At 34.4% G+C, this 21,058-nt stretch overlaps 2 protein-coding genes across 3 annotated transcripts; one reads left to right on the top strand and one right to left on the bottom strand.

The window, feature by feature from the left end:
• Positions 1 to 950: 950 nt before the first annotated feature.
• Positions 951 to 3,422, bottom strand: LOC116028727 (putative pentatricopeptide repeat-containing protein At5g52630). Its single transcript, XM_031270536.1, has one exon. The coding sequence runs from the start codon at positions 3,333 to 3,335 to the stop codon at positions 1,503 to 1,505; it is 1,833 nt and encodes a 610-aa protein (XP_031126396.1). The 5' UTR covers positions 3,336 to 3,422; the 3' UTR covers positions 951 to 1,502.
• Positions 3,423 to 9,189: 5,767 nt separating this feature from the next.
• On the top strand, positions 9,190 to 20,801 carry LOC116029959. 2 transcript variants are annotated; one of them, XM_031272013.1, is made up of 24 exons: positions 9,190 to 9,482; positions 9,581 to 9,681; positions 10,678 to 10,888; positions 11,719 to 11,800; positions 12,778 to 13,075; positions 13,307 to 13,409; positions 13,510 to 13,646; positions 14,170 to 14,343; positions 14,872 to 15,071; positions 15,152 to 15,295; positions 15,447 to 15,532; positions 15,949 to 16,096; positions 16,232 to 16,284; positions 17,079 to 17,134; positions 17,712 to 17,875; positions 18,350 to 18,519; positions 18,657 to 18,714; positions 18,791 to 18,863; positions 19,144 to 19,245; positions 19,347 to 19,443; positions 19,518 to 19,610; positions 19,792 to 20,018; positions 20,118 to 20,258; positions 20,379 to 20,801. In XM_031272013.1, exons 1-24 carry the CDS (start codon positions 9,278 to 9,280, stop codon positions 20,559 to 20,561), a joined length of 3,306 nt encoding a protein of 1,101 aa, XP_031127873.1. In that variant the 5' UTR covers positions 9,190 to 9,277; the 3' UTR covers positions 20,562 to 20,801. The 2 variants fall into 2 exon arrangements, with proteins under 2 accessions (XP_031127873.1, XP_031127875.1); XM_031272015.1 differs by having other exon boundaries at positions 18,353 to 18,519.
• The last annotated feature ends 257 nt before the right edge of the window (positions 20,802 to 21,058 follow it).

Genomic DNA, 21,058 nt, shown 5'->3' on the forward strand with positions numbered 1-21,058 from the left:
AAAAGACTGAGTGAATGAATAGATTGATAAATTGGGTAGTAATCAATGACTAAAGATTTCTGATTCCCATGTCTTGCCAATAGAAGAAGGAATGAAATAGTAAATTTTTGAACCACTCATAAAAAAAAAATAAAATTCACACTTTTAATACCACGATATTTTAGTTTTAGTTTTCTATTTTTAAAATTATCACATTTAATGCTCACTTAAAAATAATTAGTAATTTTAACCATTCCAACCATGTATCCAACCAAAACTCATAGGATGATAGGAACCAACATTTTCAAGGTTATTTTTGTCTAGTTCTTGCCTCTAAAGTCTAAACTTTAGCGGAAAAGGTTATAATAGTTTTTGGATTAAAAAAGGTAAGAACGAAATAAGAGTAAAAAGAGTATGTCATCTTCACTATCAAGTTTAAGGTTAGTTTGATTTGGACTATAATGATTGATGAGAAGGGGAGTTGAGCAGTGTGAGAAATTTGGTATACTTGTTTAGGGGGTTTGATGATTATCAAAGGGATAATGTTCCAAGATCCAATGTTTTGGTGACCAAAAAAATCAACTAAAAATGGAAATAGAGCATGTATTTATTAGTTTTTCAAGTGATAGCAATTGATAGGAATTTGAATTTACACATGGGATTTTTCCAGATTAGGTTTGATCTGTTATCTGTTCCTTTCAAAGCCTTAAAATCATCACCAAATTGATTGACTATTATTATTAAAAACTATTTTTCATAAAAATGATTAACAAATGCAGTTTATATAGATGCTACATAATATAATATTGAATAATATTCAACCTATAATAACTATACCAATAGGTAATTCTACCATAGTAATTTAACTCTGACAGATCCCATTAAAAGATACTGTTCCCTTCTCCAACTTTTCATTCATATAATAAATACATGAATCTGAGCTGGCTGTAAATGCAGTTTGAAGGCTCTAATTTTGTTGAGGGCTGCTCTTTACAGTGGAATTCAATTGCTTTACTTGCATCTTTCAGTCAAACTTTCTTGCAATCCCCCAAGCAAAGTCATAAAGATCCTCCTTTGCCAATATAACCATAATATTGGCAACATAAGGAGTAATATATGCATGCATCCCAGAGAGTATAACTTCTTCTATCCATTACACAACAGAGTACTCAATAAGATTAATCTGCTGCATAAGGTCTCTAATATATTGAATTTCCAATACCACAAAGATCAAGATGGCAATTTGGCAACAAGGGAACTGGGCCGAAAGAAAGAACGGTATTCGTTTCTTGTTTCTGTGCCAGTGGCCTGCCTCCTCAAAATGGGGGAGGAGTGAGGAGCAGAAATTGTCAATAAAATTTGAACCAAATCATCCAAAAGGAGCTTCCCTTTTGCACAGGGTTGAGTTGAGAGTTGATAATCTGCAACACATAATGTACAGGATATCCTTGGTGTGCAGTGTTGAAATAAGATTACCATTGTGTTTTAAGAACTTGATCATCTTATCTGTACTAATTCTTCAGTCACCAATAGTCGCCACACGTGCATTTGCCGTTCTCAAATCGATGAAATCGATTATTATCTCTCACAATGATTATTCTTCCTGTGCACTTGGACATAAACTTTATAGCATTGTGACAATCGCCACAAACCCGCAAGTTTTTCATAACTCTAATTGGCCTTTCAGGTGGAAATGTGATGAGTGCAAAAGCAATGGCTATTCTTTCACTGTGATACCTGATCGCCTCGCTCCTCTCTTGGTCACCCACTTGTTGCAACACAAAATTTGTATCTGCAACATAACCAGCTCTCTCCATTTCATCCCCTAATTCTTCCAACTTTTGGTAAATCTCCTTATATTTCGCATGGCGCCTATCACCAGTAGCAAATGTGTGCACCCTATTCCCCTCTTCAACCCAACTCAAACCTGTTTCCTTTCTCACCCCTTGTTCCCTCAGCATCTTCCTAGCTTTGGCTGCATCTTCATATCTACCAGCAGCCGCATAAGTATTGGATAATAGCACATGTAGGCCTGGGCTCACGAGACCTAACTCAAAAACCCTATCAGCCACATAAGCTGCCAATTCAGTGTTGCGATGAATGCGACAGCCAATCAATAATGCTCCCCAAACAGATTCTGTAGGTTGCATGGGCATTTCTTCAACAACTTTTAAAGCCTCTTGTAATTTTCCAGCTCGGCCAAGACAGTCCACGAACGAAGCATAATGCTGATCGCCTGGCTCAATCCCATAATCTTTCATCAACCCAAAATAGTGTTTCCCTTCTTGAACTAGCCCTGCATGGCTACAAGCATAGAGCACACACAAAAATGTAATAAAATTTGGCTTCAGCCCAGCTCTTTCAATCTGTGTGAACAAGTCGAAAACCTTCTTGGTGTGCCCGTGTTGAGCACAGGCTATACACATTGCATTCCACATACCCAAATTCTTGACCGGCACCTCATCAAAAACTTGATAAGCACCTTCTACAAGTCCACACTTAGAGTACAAAGATATTAACGAGCTTCCCACAAAACTCGATGAATCATAGCTTGTTTTCAAGCACAACCCATGTATCTGCTTCCCTAACTCAAGCAGAGTGGAACTACCACATACTCTAATCACACTTGAATATGTGAAATCATTGACATCCAAATCTTCCACTACCGCTTCCTTGAAAAGCCTCAAAGCCTCATCATTCTCGCCTATCAGTGCATACCCACATATCATCCCACTCCAAGAAACCACATTCCTCTCAGGCATTTCATCGAACACCTTCCGAGCTACATCTATCTTCCCGCACTTAGCGTACATATCCACCAGAGAACTCCCAACAAACACATCCGAATCAAACCCTGTCTTCACAGAAAAGCAATGCACCATTCCCCCGACATTATAATCCGAAAGCATGGCGGAAGATTTCGTAGCACACGGGAAAGTATGATCGTCAGGTCTGACACCAAAACGTATCATTTCGCGAAAATACCGAAGAGCTAAGCATGGGGCCTCGTTCTGGGCCAGCGAAGAGATAACGGAGCTCCACGTGGTGGGTGACTTCACCGGCGCTTCGCGAAAGACGACCGTGGACTCAACTGGGCACTGGAGCTTGGAGTAGAAGTTAATGAGGTGGTGACAGACGAGCGGAACTGCACTGATTCCGGACTTGATGATGTGCGCATGCAAGGCCAGGCCTTTAGGAAGGAGCCTCGAGCGGGTTTGGGAGAGGAGGAGAGAGCATGTGGTTCTGCAGTTCTGCTCGAAGCTGTGATCGATTAGAGGGTTGTGGGGTTTTGAGAAGCGTATGCAAGGAAATGGTGGAGGCGGGTCGAGAGAGTCTTGGAGAAGTGGTTGGCTCATTGGAAGTCTCGGAGAGCGATTTCCTTCGTTGGCATGAGCTGAATGAATGCAGTGTTCGACGGCCGAGCGGCCTGTCGCCGGAGGCAAATTATCACAAAGGAGTAATTAAGCGAGTAAAATATAAATTTTATACACAGGTTTAATTTCCTTATGATGATGAAGTAGAATAATTTTATAATATTTTCATATGCGTTAATGTGTTATGTGTAATCTATAACTAGTATTTTTTTTTTCTTTTCTTTGGATTTGAGCAACCAACATTGCAACATTGAAAAGATGGAGTAATCAACAATATAATAACACTATAATTTCATTCAAATTAATGTCGCTTTGAACTTCTGAACAATCTTTCAATGATACTTATGCAGATGTGTCAATGATACGTGTGTGAATGATAATATATACTAACATATATCATCAAGAACATATAAGTGAAACAATAAAATGAAATGTGACAAGAAACTAACAAACACTCAAATCTAAGCATGAGGAACAAGCTAGATTTGGATCCATATTGTGAACTATTTGGCATTGCAATATCCATCTTAGCTTCTTAGCTTGTTGATCATAACACAAAATTTAATTTAAATTTGTCCCGAAAATGGGTAATTCTCGTACCTCATGGAACAATCAACAAACGAAACTTGAGCTCCAATAGAACGATAACAACCTGAACTCATGTAAACTTTAATACTACCGAGACAAAGTACGCAATCATCATATGGTATAGCACCGTTGCAAGTGGCATGACCATAAGCTATAGCATTATTAGAATACGGAGAAATTGAATAGTAGTTATACGCTTGTTTCGGAGTATTGTTCATCATGTCTTCAAAAACATAATCTAGGCTATCTCCAAAAGGATCACCAAGTGGATAGTGCTCTCCGTTACAAATCTTATTAGTAAGACCAAGATTTGGCTGACCAATTACAAAACAACAAAAACATCCCAAGAAACCTATAACTAGTATTAGTGTGGCTAAAGCTCTCATGTTTGGAGAAAATGTAATTACTAATTTTTGTTCTCTCAATCTAAGTTTCTAATTCTCACTCTTATTCTTACAATTTTTTCTTACTCACTATAGGATATTAGGATGCATTTGGACTTCATCAATTCATTGTTTATATAGACTACACTTCATTGGTTTTCTCACTAAATCAATTATTAATTTAACAATAATTTTTTTACACTTTATTAAAATAATTAAGACTAGGTAGTCCAATTAACTAGTTTCGTCTTTTGAACTATTTCTTACTTGCATGTTTGCTACGATCGTAGTCTATGATTTCTTTGAAGGTTTATAATTTACATATTAAATGTTTACAATTTACATTTTAAAAATGTTACAATTTGTATATTACGAACGCACAATATGAATGTTCACAATTTACATACTCAATCTTCACAATTTACTTTTTAAAAATTCACAATTTATATACTACGAACACACAATATTACATTAACATACACAATTTATATATTTTAACTTAGAAACACAATTTATATTTTAAAAGTTTACAATTCTAATACTAAAAGTACACCATTTATGACTACGGTAACAACTCGACTTCTTCTTGTACTTTACAATCTTTAATTAACTATAATTTATAATATGGGTTACTATACGTTGGGATATAATGATAGCGATGCCGGCCGCCAATGGTTGGAGAATCCAAACTTGATTATAAAAAGATTTTGGTCCATTTGATGTTTGCTGGAACTTATAATCAATCCTACTAGAAATCTATAATAAATGGATTACTGAGTAATCAAGATTTTTGTTTTAACTTATCGATAAATGTTCATAAAATATTGTATAACTAAGAGCATCTACACCTAAGAATATTATTTGGTTTTTGTCCGCCCAAAAATGATTCATAGTTTTGAAATTGATGTAGGAAATAGTTTATTCATGCTTTGTTCTTCCTGCAAAACACAAGAGTATGTCAGAAATTAAAAAAAAAAAAAAAAAAAAAGTTGGCGCCCACTGCCGCATGCGCCCACTAGGGCGAGTTAGAGTAGTCACCGGTTGGCGACCACTCTAACTTTGAAACATACTTTTTATTTTTTATTTTTTTGAAATTTCCAGAATTGTTTTTGTTTTCTTTTTTCTTTTTCTCTTTTTTTTTTTCTCTTTGTTTCCAAATTCTCTTTCATAATCACACTTATAAAAACTTATCAAAAATCGTGAAATAATTCCACTAATAAGGATGCTCTAATGCTCCTTTGAAGATTACAACTGCAGTGTTATACCATGGCGGCATGGATTGAGGTTGATTTTATATTATTGATCATGTCGAAAAATTATGTGTCTGTCGTTGACATATTCTATATATGCAAATAACAATTTATTGTATTTAATAAATTGAAAACACATAATATCTTAATTGTTGACACATAATATATTGTTAAAATATTATGTGTCGGTAACATATTATGTATCTGTCGTTGACATATTCTATATATGCAAATAACAATTTATTGTATTTAATAAATTGAAAACACATAATATCTTAATTGTTGACACATAATATATTGTTAAAATATTATGTGTCGGTAACATATTATGTATCTGTCGTTGACATATTCTATATATGCAAATAACAATTTATTGTATTTAATAAATTGAAAACACATAATATCTTAATTGTTGACACATAATATATTGTTAAAATATTATGTGTCGGTAACATATTATGTATCTGTCGTTGACATATTCTATATATGCAAATAACAATTTATTGTATTTAATAAATTGAAAACACATAATATCTTAATTGTTGACACATAATATATTGTTAAAATATTATGTGTCGGTAACATATTATGTATCTGTCGTTGACATATTCTATATATGCAAATAACAATTTATTGTATTTAATAAATTGAAAACACATAATATCTTAATTGTTGACACATAATATATTGTTAAAATATTATGTGTCGGTAACATATTATGTATCTGTCGTTGACATATTCTATATATGCAAATAACAATTTATTGTATTTAATAAATTGAAAACACATAATATCTTAATTGTTGACACATAATATATTGTTAAAATATTATGTGTCGGTAACATATTATGTATCTGTCGTTGACATATTCTATATATGCAAATAACAATTTATTGTATTTAATAAATTGAAAACACATAATATCTTAATTGTTGACACATAATATATTGTTAAAATATTATGTGTCGGTAACATATTATGTATCTGTCGTTGACATATTCTATATATGCAAATAACAATTTATTGTATTTAATAAATTGAAAACACATAATATCTTAATTGTTGACACATAATATATTGTTAAAATATTATGTGTCGGTAACATATTATGTATCTGTCGTTGACATATTCTATATATGCAAATAACAATTTATTGTATTTAATAAATTGAAAACACATAATATCTTAATTGTTGACACATAATATATTGTTAAAATATTATGTGTCGGTAACATATTATGTATCTGTCGTTGACATATTCTATATATGCAAATAACAATTTATTGTATTTAATAAATTGAAAACACATAATATCTTAATTGTTGACACATAATATATTGTTAAAATATTATGTGTCGGTAACATATTATGTATCTGTCGTTGACATATTCTATATATGCAAATAACAATTTATTGTATTTAATAAATTGAAAACACATAATATCTTAATTGTTGACACATAATATATTGTTAAAATATTATGTGTCGGTAACATATTATGTATCTGTCGTTGACATATTCTATATATGCAAATAACAATTTATTGTATTTAATAAATTGAAAACACATAATATCTTAATTGTTGACACATAATATATTGTTAAAATATTATGTGTCGGTGACATATTATGTATTTATGTGCATGCAAACATATTATGTGTCTGTAGTTATCATGTGATGTGTGTGCAATTAACATGCTATGTGCCTTCAATTTAGTTACATGCACATAAATGGTTAATGGTACATAATATGTTAATTGCAAATACATAATTTAAATGTTGTTTTGGACCAAGATCTATAATACAAGGTAGACTCTAGTTCGTGGTATAATTTGCATGAAGATTATGTGCTATATACCTTTAGAACTACCAGCTCTATAATTTGTTATATATTATTTTTTGGAAAAGATAAATAAATAAAAACCCTATAAATATTGATAAAAATGTATTTATGCTTTCTAACTCTAAACAGTTTCAATTAAATTTATGAATTCAGTAAAATAGTGTAACCAAATCTTTTTTACTTGTAATTAATAGGTTACTGATACAAAGTGATGCCATGACTTCTTCTTCTTCTTCTTTTTTATTTTATTTTATTTTATTTTATTTATTTATAAATCCTAGTATCACTTCTCAATTCTCTCTACCTTTCTAAAGTTATGGGACATCATTTCCAGCAAGGAGCTTGTCATTTTCTGACAATGGAGGTCACATTTTTCATGAAATCTCAGTCTAATTTCTCAACTCTCTTCCTTTTTAAAGATATGAATATCGCATTTTTTAGGCAATGAATTTATATTTTCTGGAACAAAGCCACGACCAGATGTAAATAAAATGATTCTTATAATAGCAATATCAAATATACAATATGAGAAGTCAATAGTACTCAAAAAATATTCAATATGAGAATGATGTAGCGAGTAACCTAGGCTAAAGGAAAAAATAATAAAAATGACTAAATTGCATTATTTTACAGAGGATTAACCTCTATTTCCAAATGTATAATTTTGAATGCACTTAAAGACACAAAAATGTGCACCAGTTAAAGACACAATAATGTGCACCAGAAGAAAGAAAACAATGCATCAATGTGCACCCGAAAGCATAACAATGTGCATCCAAAGACACAATAATATGCACCGAAAAAGACAAAAATATGCACTCAAAGAAATAAAATAATGCACCCAATGACAAAAAAAATTTATTATCGAAATGCCATTACATTTTTTAATAAAATTTTGAGTCATTTCTATTTTTGGTCCTAGTGTTATTGTGGCATTGCCAATTTTAGTCCACTTCATTAATTTTTGCCACATTGCGGCCAGTTTTATTTAGTCCTTGCCACTTTTAGTCCACGCACCGTTAAAATTTTTTGTCAAACGACCGTCCAAAACAAGGGTATTTTGATCTTTTCATGCTTTGATCATCTACCATTTGCAGTGGTTTTCCTTGCATATTTTCATCCAATGAAGAGGTCCGGCAAAAGTCATGGCTTTGTAATGTGGCTCACACGGCTTTCGTTGGACCTCTTCATTGGATGAAAATGTGTAAGAATGTGTAAGGAAAACCACTACAAAGGGTCAAGGAGATGACCAAAGCATGAAAAGACAAAAAATATCCCTGTTTTGGACGGCCATTTGACGAAAATTTTAATGGTGGACTAAAAGTGGCAAGGACTAAATAAAACTGGCCGCAATGTGGTTAAAATTAATGAAGTGGACTAAAATTGGCAATGCCTCAATAACAGTAGGACCAAAAATAGAAATGACTCTAAAATTTTCTTTCATCTTGGACGATTGATTTGAACTAAATTAATGGTTGAGATTTGTGCACATTTTTTACCAAGAGATCCTTCACATTGATCCCTTATCTATATATTTATTTATTTGGTAAATTTTTATTTTAATAATTTTAGCCCACAACAAAACAGAAAATTATCATTTCATAATGTCTTGAGATTAAATGAAAGTATTTAATTTAATCTAAATATCAATTAATTTAACTTCAATTGACTTTGTGGGTTGGACGACCAAGCCCCTAGAGGCTAGAGGAAATAACAAATAAATGAACGACACCGTTTTGGACCTTCCACAGAATACACCGAGTTTAGCCGGAACCGTAATGGTCGCAGCCGAATCTTCAAGTGGCGCGCGTTTCCCATCAGCCATCAGTATAGAACAGAGTCTGATTCCTCAGAGCAAACAATGGAGGAAATAGAAGAAGCTCAGCAAAAGCAATTGATATGGGAAGCCTCGCAGTCTTCTTCTTCATCACTGATATCGGAATCCAATTCACTGGTATCAGCCACAGTGGGCAGGGTGATGAACACACTGCTCACCGCGAAGCCTAAGAAGCTCCAACTCGCCATTTCTTCTCTTCAACCCTCTCCTAAGATCGCTCCACTCGGCGGTACGTGTTTATGAACAGGCACATGTCATACTAGTGTATATATATACGGAGCATTTCTTAAATGTTTGTTTGTTTGTTTGTTTTTTTCCTGTCCTTAGTTTCTTTGGAGCAGTCGCTTTGGTTTCTTCACAAGTACGTTGAGGATGCCCGGGAGAAGGAGGAGAGTTTGGACCAAGTTCTTGTTCCCATGATTGAACATGTATGGACAGTACTGAATTGAAGCTCTTTTCTATTCTGTATGCCATAGTTGGACTTAATCTCAATTTGTTAGTCTTAGGGCGATTTTTTGAAACTTGAATTATCCTTACCTATTACATAGAAACACATATTCAGATTTAGTTGTTAATGAATCAAACACAGTTGATTTATTAAGTATAATATGGAGTAGTTTCGTTAGTACTCAGGAAAAATATTGTTTGGATAACTGCCTTCCCTTGTGGTTTTGCTTTAGGGCGAAATCAAGGAAAAAATGCTCAAGTCAGAGTTGTATGCTTTTAGATGAACCCAATTTATACTACTCCCAGCAATTACTGCATTACTGTTTCTTTTAACTCTACAAATGGATATGCAACTATGATTACCTTTTGGTATTGCTAGGAACTGGAGTACCTTTGCTAATATGACTATTAGTAATCATTCAATTCTCGTTACAAGTTGAGGGCAGTGAGGACTTTGCTTTTCTTATTATATTCTTTTTTATGCTGATTTTTTGCAACTCCATTATTTTAAGTTGTGTAGCATAGTTAGCCTAATGAATACTTCCCTTATACCAGAAAAGGAGGGTGAAGGAGGGGGAGAGGAGGTGCCTATTTTAAATTTTCTCTACTGCATTAGTGTAATAGTGTACGCAGGAAATAGTGCAAACAGACATATCCATGTTTTCAGTTGTTTGCATTAAAAGGAGGTAAATAGAGATTATATGGGGTTAATGATCTATGAAGGAGAAAGAATCAAATGTGCTCCATTGGTTCTTTTATAAAGAAATGATTAGTTTTGAATATCTATACTGTGGAAGTTGGAATTACTTGCTAGTTCACATTTGAAAGTATCAAAAATTGCATATGGAGAAGATATTCAAGACGAAGTAGAGTAACGAATTGTCTTGCTCCTCGTATTTGATATGATTACTATTTATTTATTTGTTTATTTATTTTTTAAGTATACATCAGTTTATCATTTGATCAGTTTCTTCCAGTCATTGAAAATCAGGGCCGCAAAACAAAGTAACCAGGCAATTATACTTCTGAATTGGCTTTTCCAAGATGAAATTCTTTTCCAAGCTCTTGCAAAAAATTTAGCAGGAATTATATCCAGGAGAGATGATCATTACATTGCCTTGGGCTGGTGTATCCTTGCTCGGAGTCTTCTAGAATTTGACAGTATTATGGGAAAGCTCACAACAAATGGTAAGTTCACAAACTCACTTATCAGGTAACTTTCCACTTTGTTGGATTATTGTGCCTCACTCAAGAAAAAATCAAGTTTGACTTGGATATCTATCCTGTCCTCACTAGCTACATTGCAATCACCATTTGTTGAGGAAATGAAGTCATTTTAAGTTGCTGTATGTTTAAGTTGCTAAAATACATGAGAATCTTGAGATGTCACTTCCTAGTTTTGGAGAGAATTTTTGGTAGATACACACCTATGATTCCACTCATCAATTGTCATGTGTTTACCTTACTCATAATGGTCATCTTGTATTAGGCATTGCTAATGCGCATTAATTGGCTGGCACACTCAGTCGCTAACTTTTTGTTACAGTAAAATTTCTCATAGCACCATGTAACGTTTTGTCCAGCAATACCTTAGCCTAAGCTCACTAATCCTAGTATTACCCTTTTGACAGTTTTAAAACTTTTTATTGTGACTATTAACTTGAGGTTAGTTTGTCATCATGCTCCTTTTCTATTTGGTGGTTAAGTGTATTTCTCTTTCTTCTCTTTATTCATTGATTAATTAATTTTTAAAGAAAAAATGGAGTATTAATGAAGACATAACTTGTTCAAGCTGTAATCATCCCCTGTTTCATTTTTATTCAAATTATGTGTGCATGTATCATTAATGTAAAAATGGGATTTGATAGTTTAATGTGAAGGTCCTTAGAAGTATTATTTTTTTTTATTCTATATTATTTTATTATTGGTGTGAAAGAGTAAGACCCAAAACCTTTCTATTTGCAATATCATATTAGTTAAGAAGCATTTAGTTAACAAGCCTTCATTAATCAATACAGGAATAAGGGAGAAGTATGATGCACTGAAGAAAACATTTTGCTCATGTATTTCACATCTCTTAGCTATTGTATGCAATGGGAGGTAAAATTGTTTCTTCTTTTATATGGAATTCAAATGATATATCTTCCTCTCTTTCTCTCTGAGTCAGTAAAGGAGAGAAGAAAATTGACAACTAAAATCCAGTCAATTTGGTTTAGTTGCTGAATGTGGTATCATCAATTTTCTGTCTCAAATTTAAATGTTTTTAGTCTTATAACTTCAATGCCATCAATGCCCATAAAATTGTTTAAACAAAACAACTTCATTGACCGAAATTCAAAAGCTATGTAATAGAAGCATTCACTTGAGATGTTGATGAGTTGAGCAGAAATATCTTTATACTGAATGAGTGTGGTTTCATAAGCATTGCCAATTAAGAATGGAGAAAAAAGCTTTTTTTCATCTTCAATTTGTTTTCATACTATTGATACTCTTCATATGCTGGTTGTTAGTAATGCAAGATTGTGTCCTTGGACTATACAAATGAACTTTAACAAAAGGGGGAAGGTTGCTGAGGGAAGAGCGTTTGTCAGCTACTGCATTATTCTTTAGGTTTGTTCAGATTGAGCAGAAGAAGTAGCTTGCCTTTGGACTGTTGTGTAGTAGAGCAAGTCTATCTACTGTTAGGCTGTAAAATTTTCAATTAGTGGCTGCCTGAAGAATAATTTTTTTCTAGGCATTTGAGAGGTTCCCTTTTCTTCCCACACATTTGTTCTTATCTTGTAGAGAATTATGAAATTTTTTACTCTGCCACCAAAGGTGTTTAATGTGCTATTTTGTTGGGTAGAGAATCAAGTCTCTCATATAATTTTCATCTCACTGATTAAGTTTAAGTTGGAAGCGAATAACACACACATATAAAGGACTCAATACATAAATCAGCCAACATAGGAACGTTGTACCTTTTGCTTCATATTTTGTGTTGATCTACATTAGCTGTGTTAAGAAATGTAAGGTGATGACCAAATGGGGATTCTTGGCAAAAACATTGGCCAAAGGTTGATCATGAAAATTTGTAGCACTTTGCAGGGTGGATTTGAGTTGCCAACTCGCCTTGCTGTTGCTGCTGCTGATGTCATCCTCTCTGTTTTAGTATCATTGACAAGAAAGGATTTGTCTTCTGACTTCTCGGATCACAAGCCAAAGTCTTTTTCTCCCAGTAAAAGCAATAGCTCAATAATGCTTTTATCTTCGGCTGTGAATGAGAAGAAACCGAACAACACCAGCAAGAGTTCGCAGTCGGCAGACATGGAAATGATGTTTTTACTTTGGGATCATTTGGATGAACTCATAATTCTTGTGGAGAAACTTATAGCTGTATGCTCTCAACACAATATACATCTACACAAGTTTATTTCTGCATATTATATTTGTCAACTAAGGCTTCTCTATTTGGTCAGATCTCCCTTGGCCTTTTATTTATCAGCAAATTCTTCAACTACTAACCCTGCATTCCCACCTCCAATTAGGGAAAAATGCTAAAAAGGGAGAAAAAAAAAAAACTACTGAAAGCTTCAATATTAACTTTCTTTTTACTTTAATATGCAGTGGAACAGAAAAGGCAGGCCTTTGCATGCAAAAGGATTGGAGCAGGTTTGCAGATGGTTGCAGGAGACTAAGAAAAATTATGATTGCTTCCCAAATGATGCAGGTTTGATAGCATTTAGTAGCCCAACCTTTTGAGTACATGAATCTATCAGATTCACCTTTCTCCTTTCTTCACTTTAGTCTTCTTGTAACATTGATGGCAGATTCAAAAATGCGGAAGACAGGATCCTTGCTGCTATATTCTTGTTGGAAACATTATGGTTTGCTGTTGCATTTAGAAGATTACAAAATATCTGGACAATATAGAGAACTGTTGCAACAGTACTTGTCTGGGATTCAGGTCTCTCAAATTTGTTACTTACATGAAGGACCTTCAGTTCGATTTTTTCTTCTGTGTTTTCTTTGTGTTTGGTCTCCTCTTTGAAGGGGGACTGTGGGAGCAAGTGGTGTATTGGATGCTGATACATTCTGTTGCTTACCTCCTGTTTCTGTTTTAATTTGTTTTGTTTTTGGTGGTCCCTTCTTCTTTGAGATGGGATGGCTGGAATTTTCAGATACTATTATACCCAACTATAGAGTTTTCCTGAAATTTCTAGGATAACATAATTATTCTTAGATATCATGAATCATACAGGCACATGGTTCAGTTCTCACTTGTTTATTGTCCTTAATTAAACAACAATGAACTGATGCACTAAACAACATGCTCATGGATAACTACTAATTTATAACTTAGTTCCTGGATTAAGTTAACTGATTTATTACATGTAAAGTATTGATAAGCATGGTGCTAATTTGTGTGACTACTCAGCTGCTCGTTCTCACTTTCATGAGCAACAACTTATAACGGTAAAAACTTCCAGTATTTTGCAGAGAGCCGTTCTGAAGTGCCCTCTGAAAACAAAGAAAGTGGAATTGAGACCCTGAAGTTTTTCATCAATTGCCTTTCCCTTCTACTGGGGCGTTTAGTTGGAACACAATTTGAAAATGCAATCTCAGAATATGGTTCTCAGATATCTCAAGCTCTTATATCACAGGTAACCATTGCATGACACTTAGGAACGTGAATCCATTTTCATTTTATTAATTAATTTTTTGGGTGAATATAGTGTGTGATTTATAATATTATTTTATAAATTGATATCGAGCATCTGGTGGATATGTCCTTTAGTAGCTTTAGCATCACTCTTATAACACATTTAGAGGGAAATGTTCTAAAATCTAAATATGTTGTACCTTCAACAATACAAAATTTTTAAACTTAGGACACGTGAAGTGAAGTGTGAAGTGTTGTGGCATGTATCCTTTCTAGAATGTAAAAAAAATCCAAACCTGTTGGGTTTTGGATATGACAATTATACCAACTTTTATTGCAGAGTCTTAGTCATTTTCCTTGTAAAAATTAAAATTGTACTTAAAAAGATTAGTAGGATGGTTTAGGCAATAAGATTTAGACATGCTAATGATGAAATATTGCATGAAAAAACATTATATTTCTGCTAAGAGTTTGTTTTATACTTCTGCTATATAATTTGACAACAATAGGCTTTGGTTATCTTTTGAAGCTTCAAAGTGCTGACGATGAAGTAATTGAGGGAGCTACCTGCATCCTTCGTGTTGTCATCTTTAAGACAAACAAAAGGTTGACTAAAAGTGCTGAAACTAAAGAGATGGATACTAGTCTACCAATGCTGTTACACCTTTTGGATGAGCGAGATGGTGCGGCAAAAGTTGTTATTAAGCTTGTTGCAGAATATTGCTCCATGTATGTTTGGTTCACTAATTCCTGACATCTCAAAATTATAAGCTCGAGTACCATTATAACCCACTATTTTTGGTTTGCAGATGCTTAGACATTAGATGCTTCAAAGAAGTTCTAAAACGACTTGTTACTGGAACTCTTTCACAGAGAAGGAATGCTCTTGACTTTATTTCAGACATTATCCATATATCATTGGAATCAGATGATGCACTTCCTCAATCAATGTGGTATGGAACTAGTAACTTTGAATCTTGAATATGGACTTCAGTGAACTTTCATGGCTTAATATTTTAACCATTGTGAGTCCATTATGTGGAATAGTATTTGTACATTTCACCAAAGACTGCTACAAAGATATTATATTGGTCTGATGTGCAGGAAAGATATAGCAAACCACTTGTTGGATTTTCTGCAAGAAGAGGATGTTATCTGCAAACAAGCATCCAGTTTGATTCCCTTCATTGGTAAGTTGAGAATTAAAATCTGCTGACAACTTTTAACTTGGAAGTTGCAACTGTCACTGCTTAATGTATTCATTACGAAATCACCTGTACATAACCTTAACTAATATTTTAGCTTCAGAGACAATTAACTGTGTGTTACATTTCAATACTACTCAGAGTAGAACAGAGCATCACTATTGATCCATACTTTTGCATAAGATAAGGGCATTGTTCTCCATCTACTATCATTTAAGTTCATGAGATGATTGTAATGGGGCAGGATATGGTCCATAGGCACCGTCTGCAAAAATTTGCCAACTTTTGATACCTAGTTGTTTGTTTTAAGCCTCCTAGCACTTGCGTGTCTTATATCTCTTAGTCTCTTACACTTGTCTGTTAAATGAGAACACCACATTACCTTCATTGTATGCTTGCAGATCCTTCATTAGTTTTGCCTTCATTGGTCCATCTTATCTATTCGCCAAATGAAAGAGTACAATCATCTGCTGGAACTGCATTCATATCGCTACTGAAAAATTACAAACAGAATCCTGAGGTTGTGTGCATCCTAATAGACTGTCTCAGGTAGGTTGATTAGTTGGGACCTTGGTCTTATAATAGTCTTCTGATGAAAATGAAGAAATTGGATTCTTTGAAGGTTTATATGATTTAATTGGCCATCTTCCCCTTGCTTCTGTAACTATTCTGTTGTCTCTGCAGCAACCTATCACAGGACATGAATCTTAAAATGACTGGAGCTGTTACGAAAGAAGGTGTGCTGTTTTCTTTTCTAGAAAAGTACATTTGACATGGCATTGCAATTAAATATTATTGCATTATCATTTGGCTGGATGAACATCAGATAAATACATTCCGGAAGAGAAAGATGGCAGTGATAGTAGTATTTAGTATTAAAAATTTCTTATAAAAAATTAAAACGTCCATGTACAACAAGGATCTAGAAAAGAAATTTTACAATTAGCTTAACTAAAATACATATGTGATTTATCAGGGAAGAAAACAAGGTTGAGACTTGTGGGGCGAATGGAGGGAAGGTTGCTTGTCATAAGTTGGATATTTATTTTACATTTACTAGGTTTTCATGCATGCATCCTCTTTCCCCTCACTTTTAGCTATATGTTAGATGAAAAGGTTGCTTTTGGGTCCTGTACATTTGCAGATAGCAAAAGGTTGCTTTTGGGTCCTGTACCTTTGCAGATAACAATTCTTTGCTTGGTTTTTCACCTCTTCTACTTGATTAGTGCAGTCATTTTTCCACACAAGTATATTCTTGCCCCATGGTCAGTTCCTTTCATGTCAACTCGGTGGTCTTATGAAGGGATAAAACATAGTGGAAGCTCCAGAACAAGTTTTTAATCAATTTTGCTTGGTTAATTTATCAAGCAGGACAAAATTTACATCGAGTTACATTACGTTTAGGTTCTAACACCTTTAAGTTCTCTTGTGAGATTTATATGATTTGACAGCTGCCATGTTATAGTTGGTTTGTTTGGGATTCTCTTTGAATAATCACGCTTGTTTTTCTTGCTTTATTGCATTCTATCAGGATCGCAGTTAGATATCGATAGGGTGCTAATGCTGCTTCCACAGTGGTCAAAAACTGTAAGCTATTCTCTGAGTCTACTTAACCATTCCATGTGATATCAAGTCTGGACATGTAGCAACTCTTTCATTAACTCAATTTTTGGTTTTTCATTTTGTACGTCTTCTTTTCCAGAACTCAGCATTTGTAAATCATGACTTTGCCATTTGCTCCGCAATACCAGCCTTATGCATTTAAAATCACTTTCATTTCTTATTCCCAGGCTCTTTGCTAGTCAGGACATACATTATTGACTATATGGAAAAAACTCTTTCATCTAGAATCTTTTACATGATGAAAAAGCGCCCCTGCTGTATGCAGAATGCATTTGCTGTATTCTTTCTTCCTATGACTTATCCTTGAGTTATAGTGCTATCTCTCATTTGATCCATTCAGCTTACTTTTACCTAAGTTCCACTACTCCCCTCCCCCCTTCAGAGAGAAATATGTGAAAGTATAATAAAAACAAAAAGTATTTATGGACCATTTTATCTGCAGGAATCTGCCTTGTAAGGATGGAATGAGTTAGTTTGCTTTTCAGTCTCTTATATCTCAGTGTAGTACAATTTATTTTTCCTTGGTCCAAACAAACTGCAGGTTGAACATTGGGATTTGCTGATTGGTCCTTTGATCAATAAGCTGTTTGTGGAACCATCAAATGCAGTTATTGTCAGGTTTCTGAGCTTCATAAGTGAACACTTGGCAGAAGCTGCAGAACTGGTCTTCCAGCAACTACTCTCATACACGAGAAGGCAGGAGGAGTGAGTGGATTAGTTCAATCTAGTGATACTCTGAGCATGATTGATACAATATATTATTATAATAGTATTAATAACAACAACAACAACAATAATTTAACTATTTAAGTGTTTGTATTTCTTTCAAGAATCAATGACCTTATTTATTTTAGTGGTTAATTGGTAAAAAATTGCTGTCTAATCTGCTATTATATCTTGTGAAACAAACTACTGATAGTTACTCATTATGTGCATTGCCACCTTGCATGACAGACCATGAGCAACTATGCTATTTTGATATTTAACTGTAAAGTATAATTCACTAACTCATACAGGATAATCAAGAGGAGGGTCCTACTTGGTAATTTTTGCCAGCTCTTATTCTGTGCCAATTGCATGTGTACTGCTCAGTGGTGGATCAATTAGTTTATTTCAATCAACTTACGAAAAATATGGTTAACCATTCTCTCTCTCTCTCTTGTTGTCCCTCCTTTTCAGCAGCTTCAATGAGGGTTTTTGTACAAGCAATGCTACTGCAAAAAGGCAGCTTTCAATTTTCAGTCGTCTTTGCCCATTGCTTGTGATTAGGCTGCTTCCCCTGAGAGTTTTTGACAATCTTGATTCTTCTCATGTGTATGGTGAACTACCAAGCAAATTGGCTACAAGGGGTAATTTTGTATGCTTTCAGTAATTCAGTTTAATTATTGCCTAGTTTGGAAATCAGATAGTGTTCAACAAAGCTAACACCTGACACCCAGCTCCTCCTCTCCCCCAATCCCATAAAAAATGGTTTTTTTGCTGGCAGATACTGAAGGTTTCAGAATGGATATCAATGAGTGCATTACAGCACTGCTAATCCACAGGTTTTTCAGAAGAATGATTTTTTTGGAGTAAATTTCAAAATTAAAATATCATATCTTGATGTTTTATCTCCCTCAGGGCATTGAATGAGTTTGAATTTGAAGATGTCCGGAAACTTGCAGCTGAGCTTTGTGGGAGAATTCACCCCAAGGTATGCAATGATGTCACTTTTGCAAATGCTTCTTTGTCATTTTAGTGTAGCTAAAGGAACATTAGTTATCGAGTGCAGTTTATGTTATGTGTTGCTATCCTAGTCTTTTGAAAAACATCTCTTAATAGATAAGGACATTTGACTTGACATTAAATGGGTAGGTAAATATGAGATCCCAATTTATAATCCCCATGATCTAATAATTGTTAATGGCTGATTTACAGTGGGCATTAGTGCTTTTTGCCATCATATATGGTTTTATATCTGTGTTATTCTGCAGGTTCTTGTTCCAATTATTTCCTTCCAATTGGAAAATGCCACAGATATGAAGCATTTACTAAAGATTAAAGCTTGTCTATTTGCAATGTGCACATCTTTAAGGGTTAGATCTCTTTGACCTAATTCAAAATCTCTGCTTCCATCCTTTGGACATCTTCATTTGTGGAATCTGATCATTGCTCTCCCTTATATTTCCTGGAATAGGTCCGGGGCATGGAATCATATAAGCACCTGGAAGTGTTTAGAATAAGGAAGACTCTGGAAATCATTTTGTTATGGCCTTCAATGGATGAAGATGAGGGTAATTGATTAGCTGAGATCAGCTGGCTTTGGTAGTAACTTTAATATCTCATCATTTTGATATTTTCTCGACAGTTTCAAAGGCTCAACATGGGTGCATTGATTGTCTGGCATTGATGCTGTGTACTGAACTACAAGCTCCCAAAGCATTTGGGAAATCAATTTCTGGTAAGGCCTGTGATACTTTGACCAGCATTTCTCTGGGTCAAAGTTTTGTTTGCTACTTGCAAGCTATTATAAATGAGTGAGGTTTACCCCGTGCACACCCTTGGATAGTGGCTGTCAATTTTCCTCGTCACCCAAAAAAGTTTTGCTTGCTGTTAATTGAAGTTCCATGACACAAATGTAGGGGATGCTGGCGTGAGCTCAATTTGCAATTATGTAACCCAGCAGCTGACTTGTGATGAGCCAGATACACTTCCTCTTAAGTTGGGTACAGAGGAGAAAGAAACTGCCCATCGCTCATTTCGATTGTGCATGGCAAATGTGCTTATTAGTGCTTGTCAGAAGATCCCAGACTCTGACAAGAAAGCCTTGGTTTCTAAAATTCTTCCCCGTGTTATTCGTTCAGTCAAGGTTTGGCAATCTTTTCCTCACCATCACTACCCTTTGGCTGAACATAAATTTCTTTGCTAGGGGGCAATACTAGCTTGTCATATTTATGTTTTTTGTCAGGTGATTACAGATTCAGACATTAGGTCTGCATGCATCCAGGTTCTATTCTCAATGGTCTACCATCTGAAGTCTGCAGTTCTTCCTTACTCCTCTGACATTCTCGAAGCCTCCATCAGGTCACTGAGAGAAGAGTCTGACAAGGTATTTCAAAGATTCACGCCATGTTTTCCATACTTGGTCACGAGTTTCTCACTCAAGTGTGTTCCTTAACAAGTAAGATTCATCCCGGAATTAAGATCGAGTTGTTATTTTGTTCATCAGGAAAGGATGGGCGGGGCGAAGTTACTTGCATCCCTAATGGGTAGCGAGGAGGCAGTGATAGAAAGTATTTCGGTGGGACTGCTGGAAGCTAGAGCCTTGCTTCACAGCCTCTCTCAATCCGATCCTTCATTGGATGTACGGAGTATGAGCCAGAAGTTGCTTGCATGTATGACTTCTCCATGAATTTTCTCTTCTGGTTTTTTGTCATGCTGGGTAAGAAATAGTGTGAACCTCTCAGTTGTAATTGAATGTCTGTGTAAGTAAAATTTTCCTTATCACATTCAAGAAAATTTTAATTCAATTATCAGTTTATCACATTCTAACCAAAAGCATGATTTTTTTTGGGGGGGGATGTAATGGATGATGTGAGTGAAATTTCCCTCAATTTGGGAACTCATATGCCAACCCTAACGGTTAATATTATCAACAATCTACTACCTCGTGTAAAAATGATTTCATTTGAATTTTATAAATCATATTCTTATTTCATTTGAATTTTATAAATGGTTTCATTTGAATTTTATAAATCATATTCTTATTTCATTTGAATTTTATAAATCATATTCTTAATTCGTCCCTGGTCCCATATATTTGACGTTGTTGATCATATTTATCTTTTTTTAGTAGTCCCAGTGGACTTCATTTAATTTGGGATTCAAATTTGATAGGAGCAATTTTTT

The sequence above is a fragment of the Ipomoea triloba genome, chromosome 9 (assembly GCF_003576645.1).
Source record: "Ipomoea triloba cultivar NCNSP0323 chromosome 9, ASM357664v1".
Lineage (NCBI taxonomy): Eukaryota > Viridiplantae > Streptophyta > Magnoliopsida > Solanales > Convolvulaceae > Ipomoea > Ipomoea triloba.

Excerpts from the sequence above, each read along its gene's own strand:
- LOC116028727 (XM_031270536.1), bottom strand. The coding sequence starts at position 3,335 with ATGAGCCAACCACTTCTCCAAGACTCTCTCGACCCGCCTCCACCATTT.
- LOC116029959 (XM_031272013.1), top strand. The coding sequence starts at position 9,278 with ATGGAGGAAATAGAAGAAGCTCAGCAAAAGCAATTGATATGGGAAGCC. Across the intron at positions 9,682-10,677 it reads TTGTTCCCATGATTGAACAT|TCATTGAAAATCAGGGCCGC; the intron begins GTATGGACAGTA and ends AGTTTCTTCCAG. Across the intron at positions 15,072-15,151 it reads GTTGCAGAATATTGCTCCAT|ATGCTTAGACATTAGATGCT; the intron begins GTATGTTTGGTT and ends TTTGGTTTGCAG.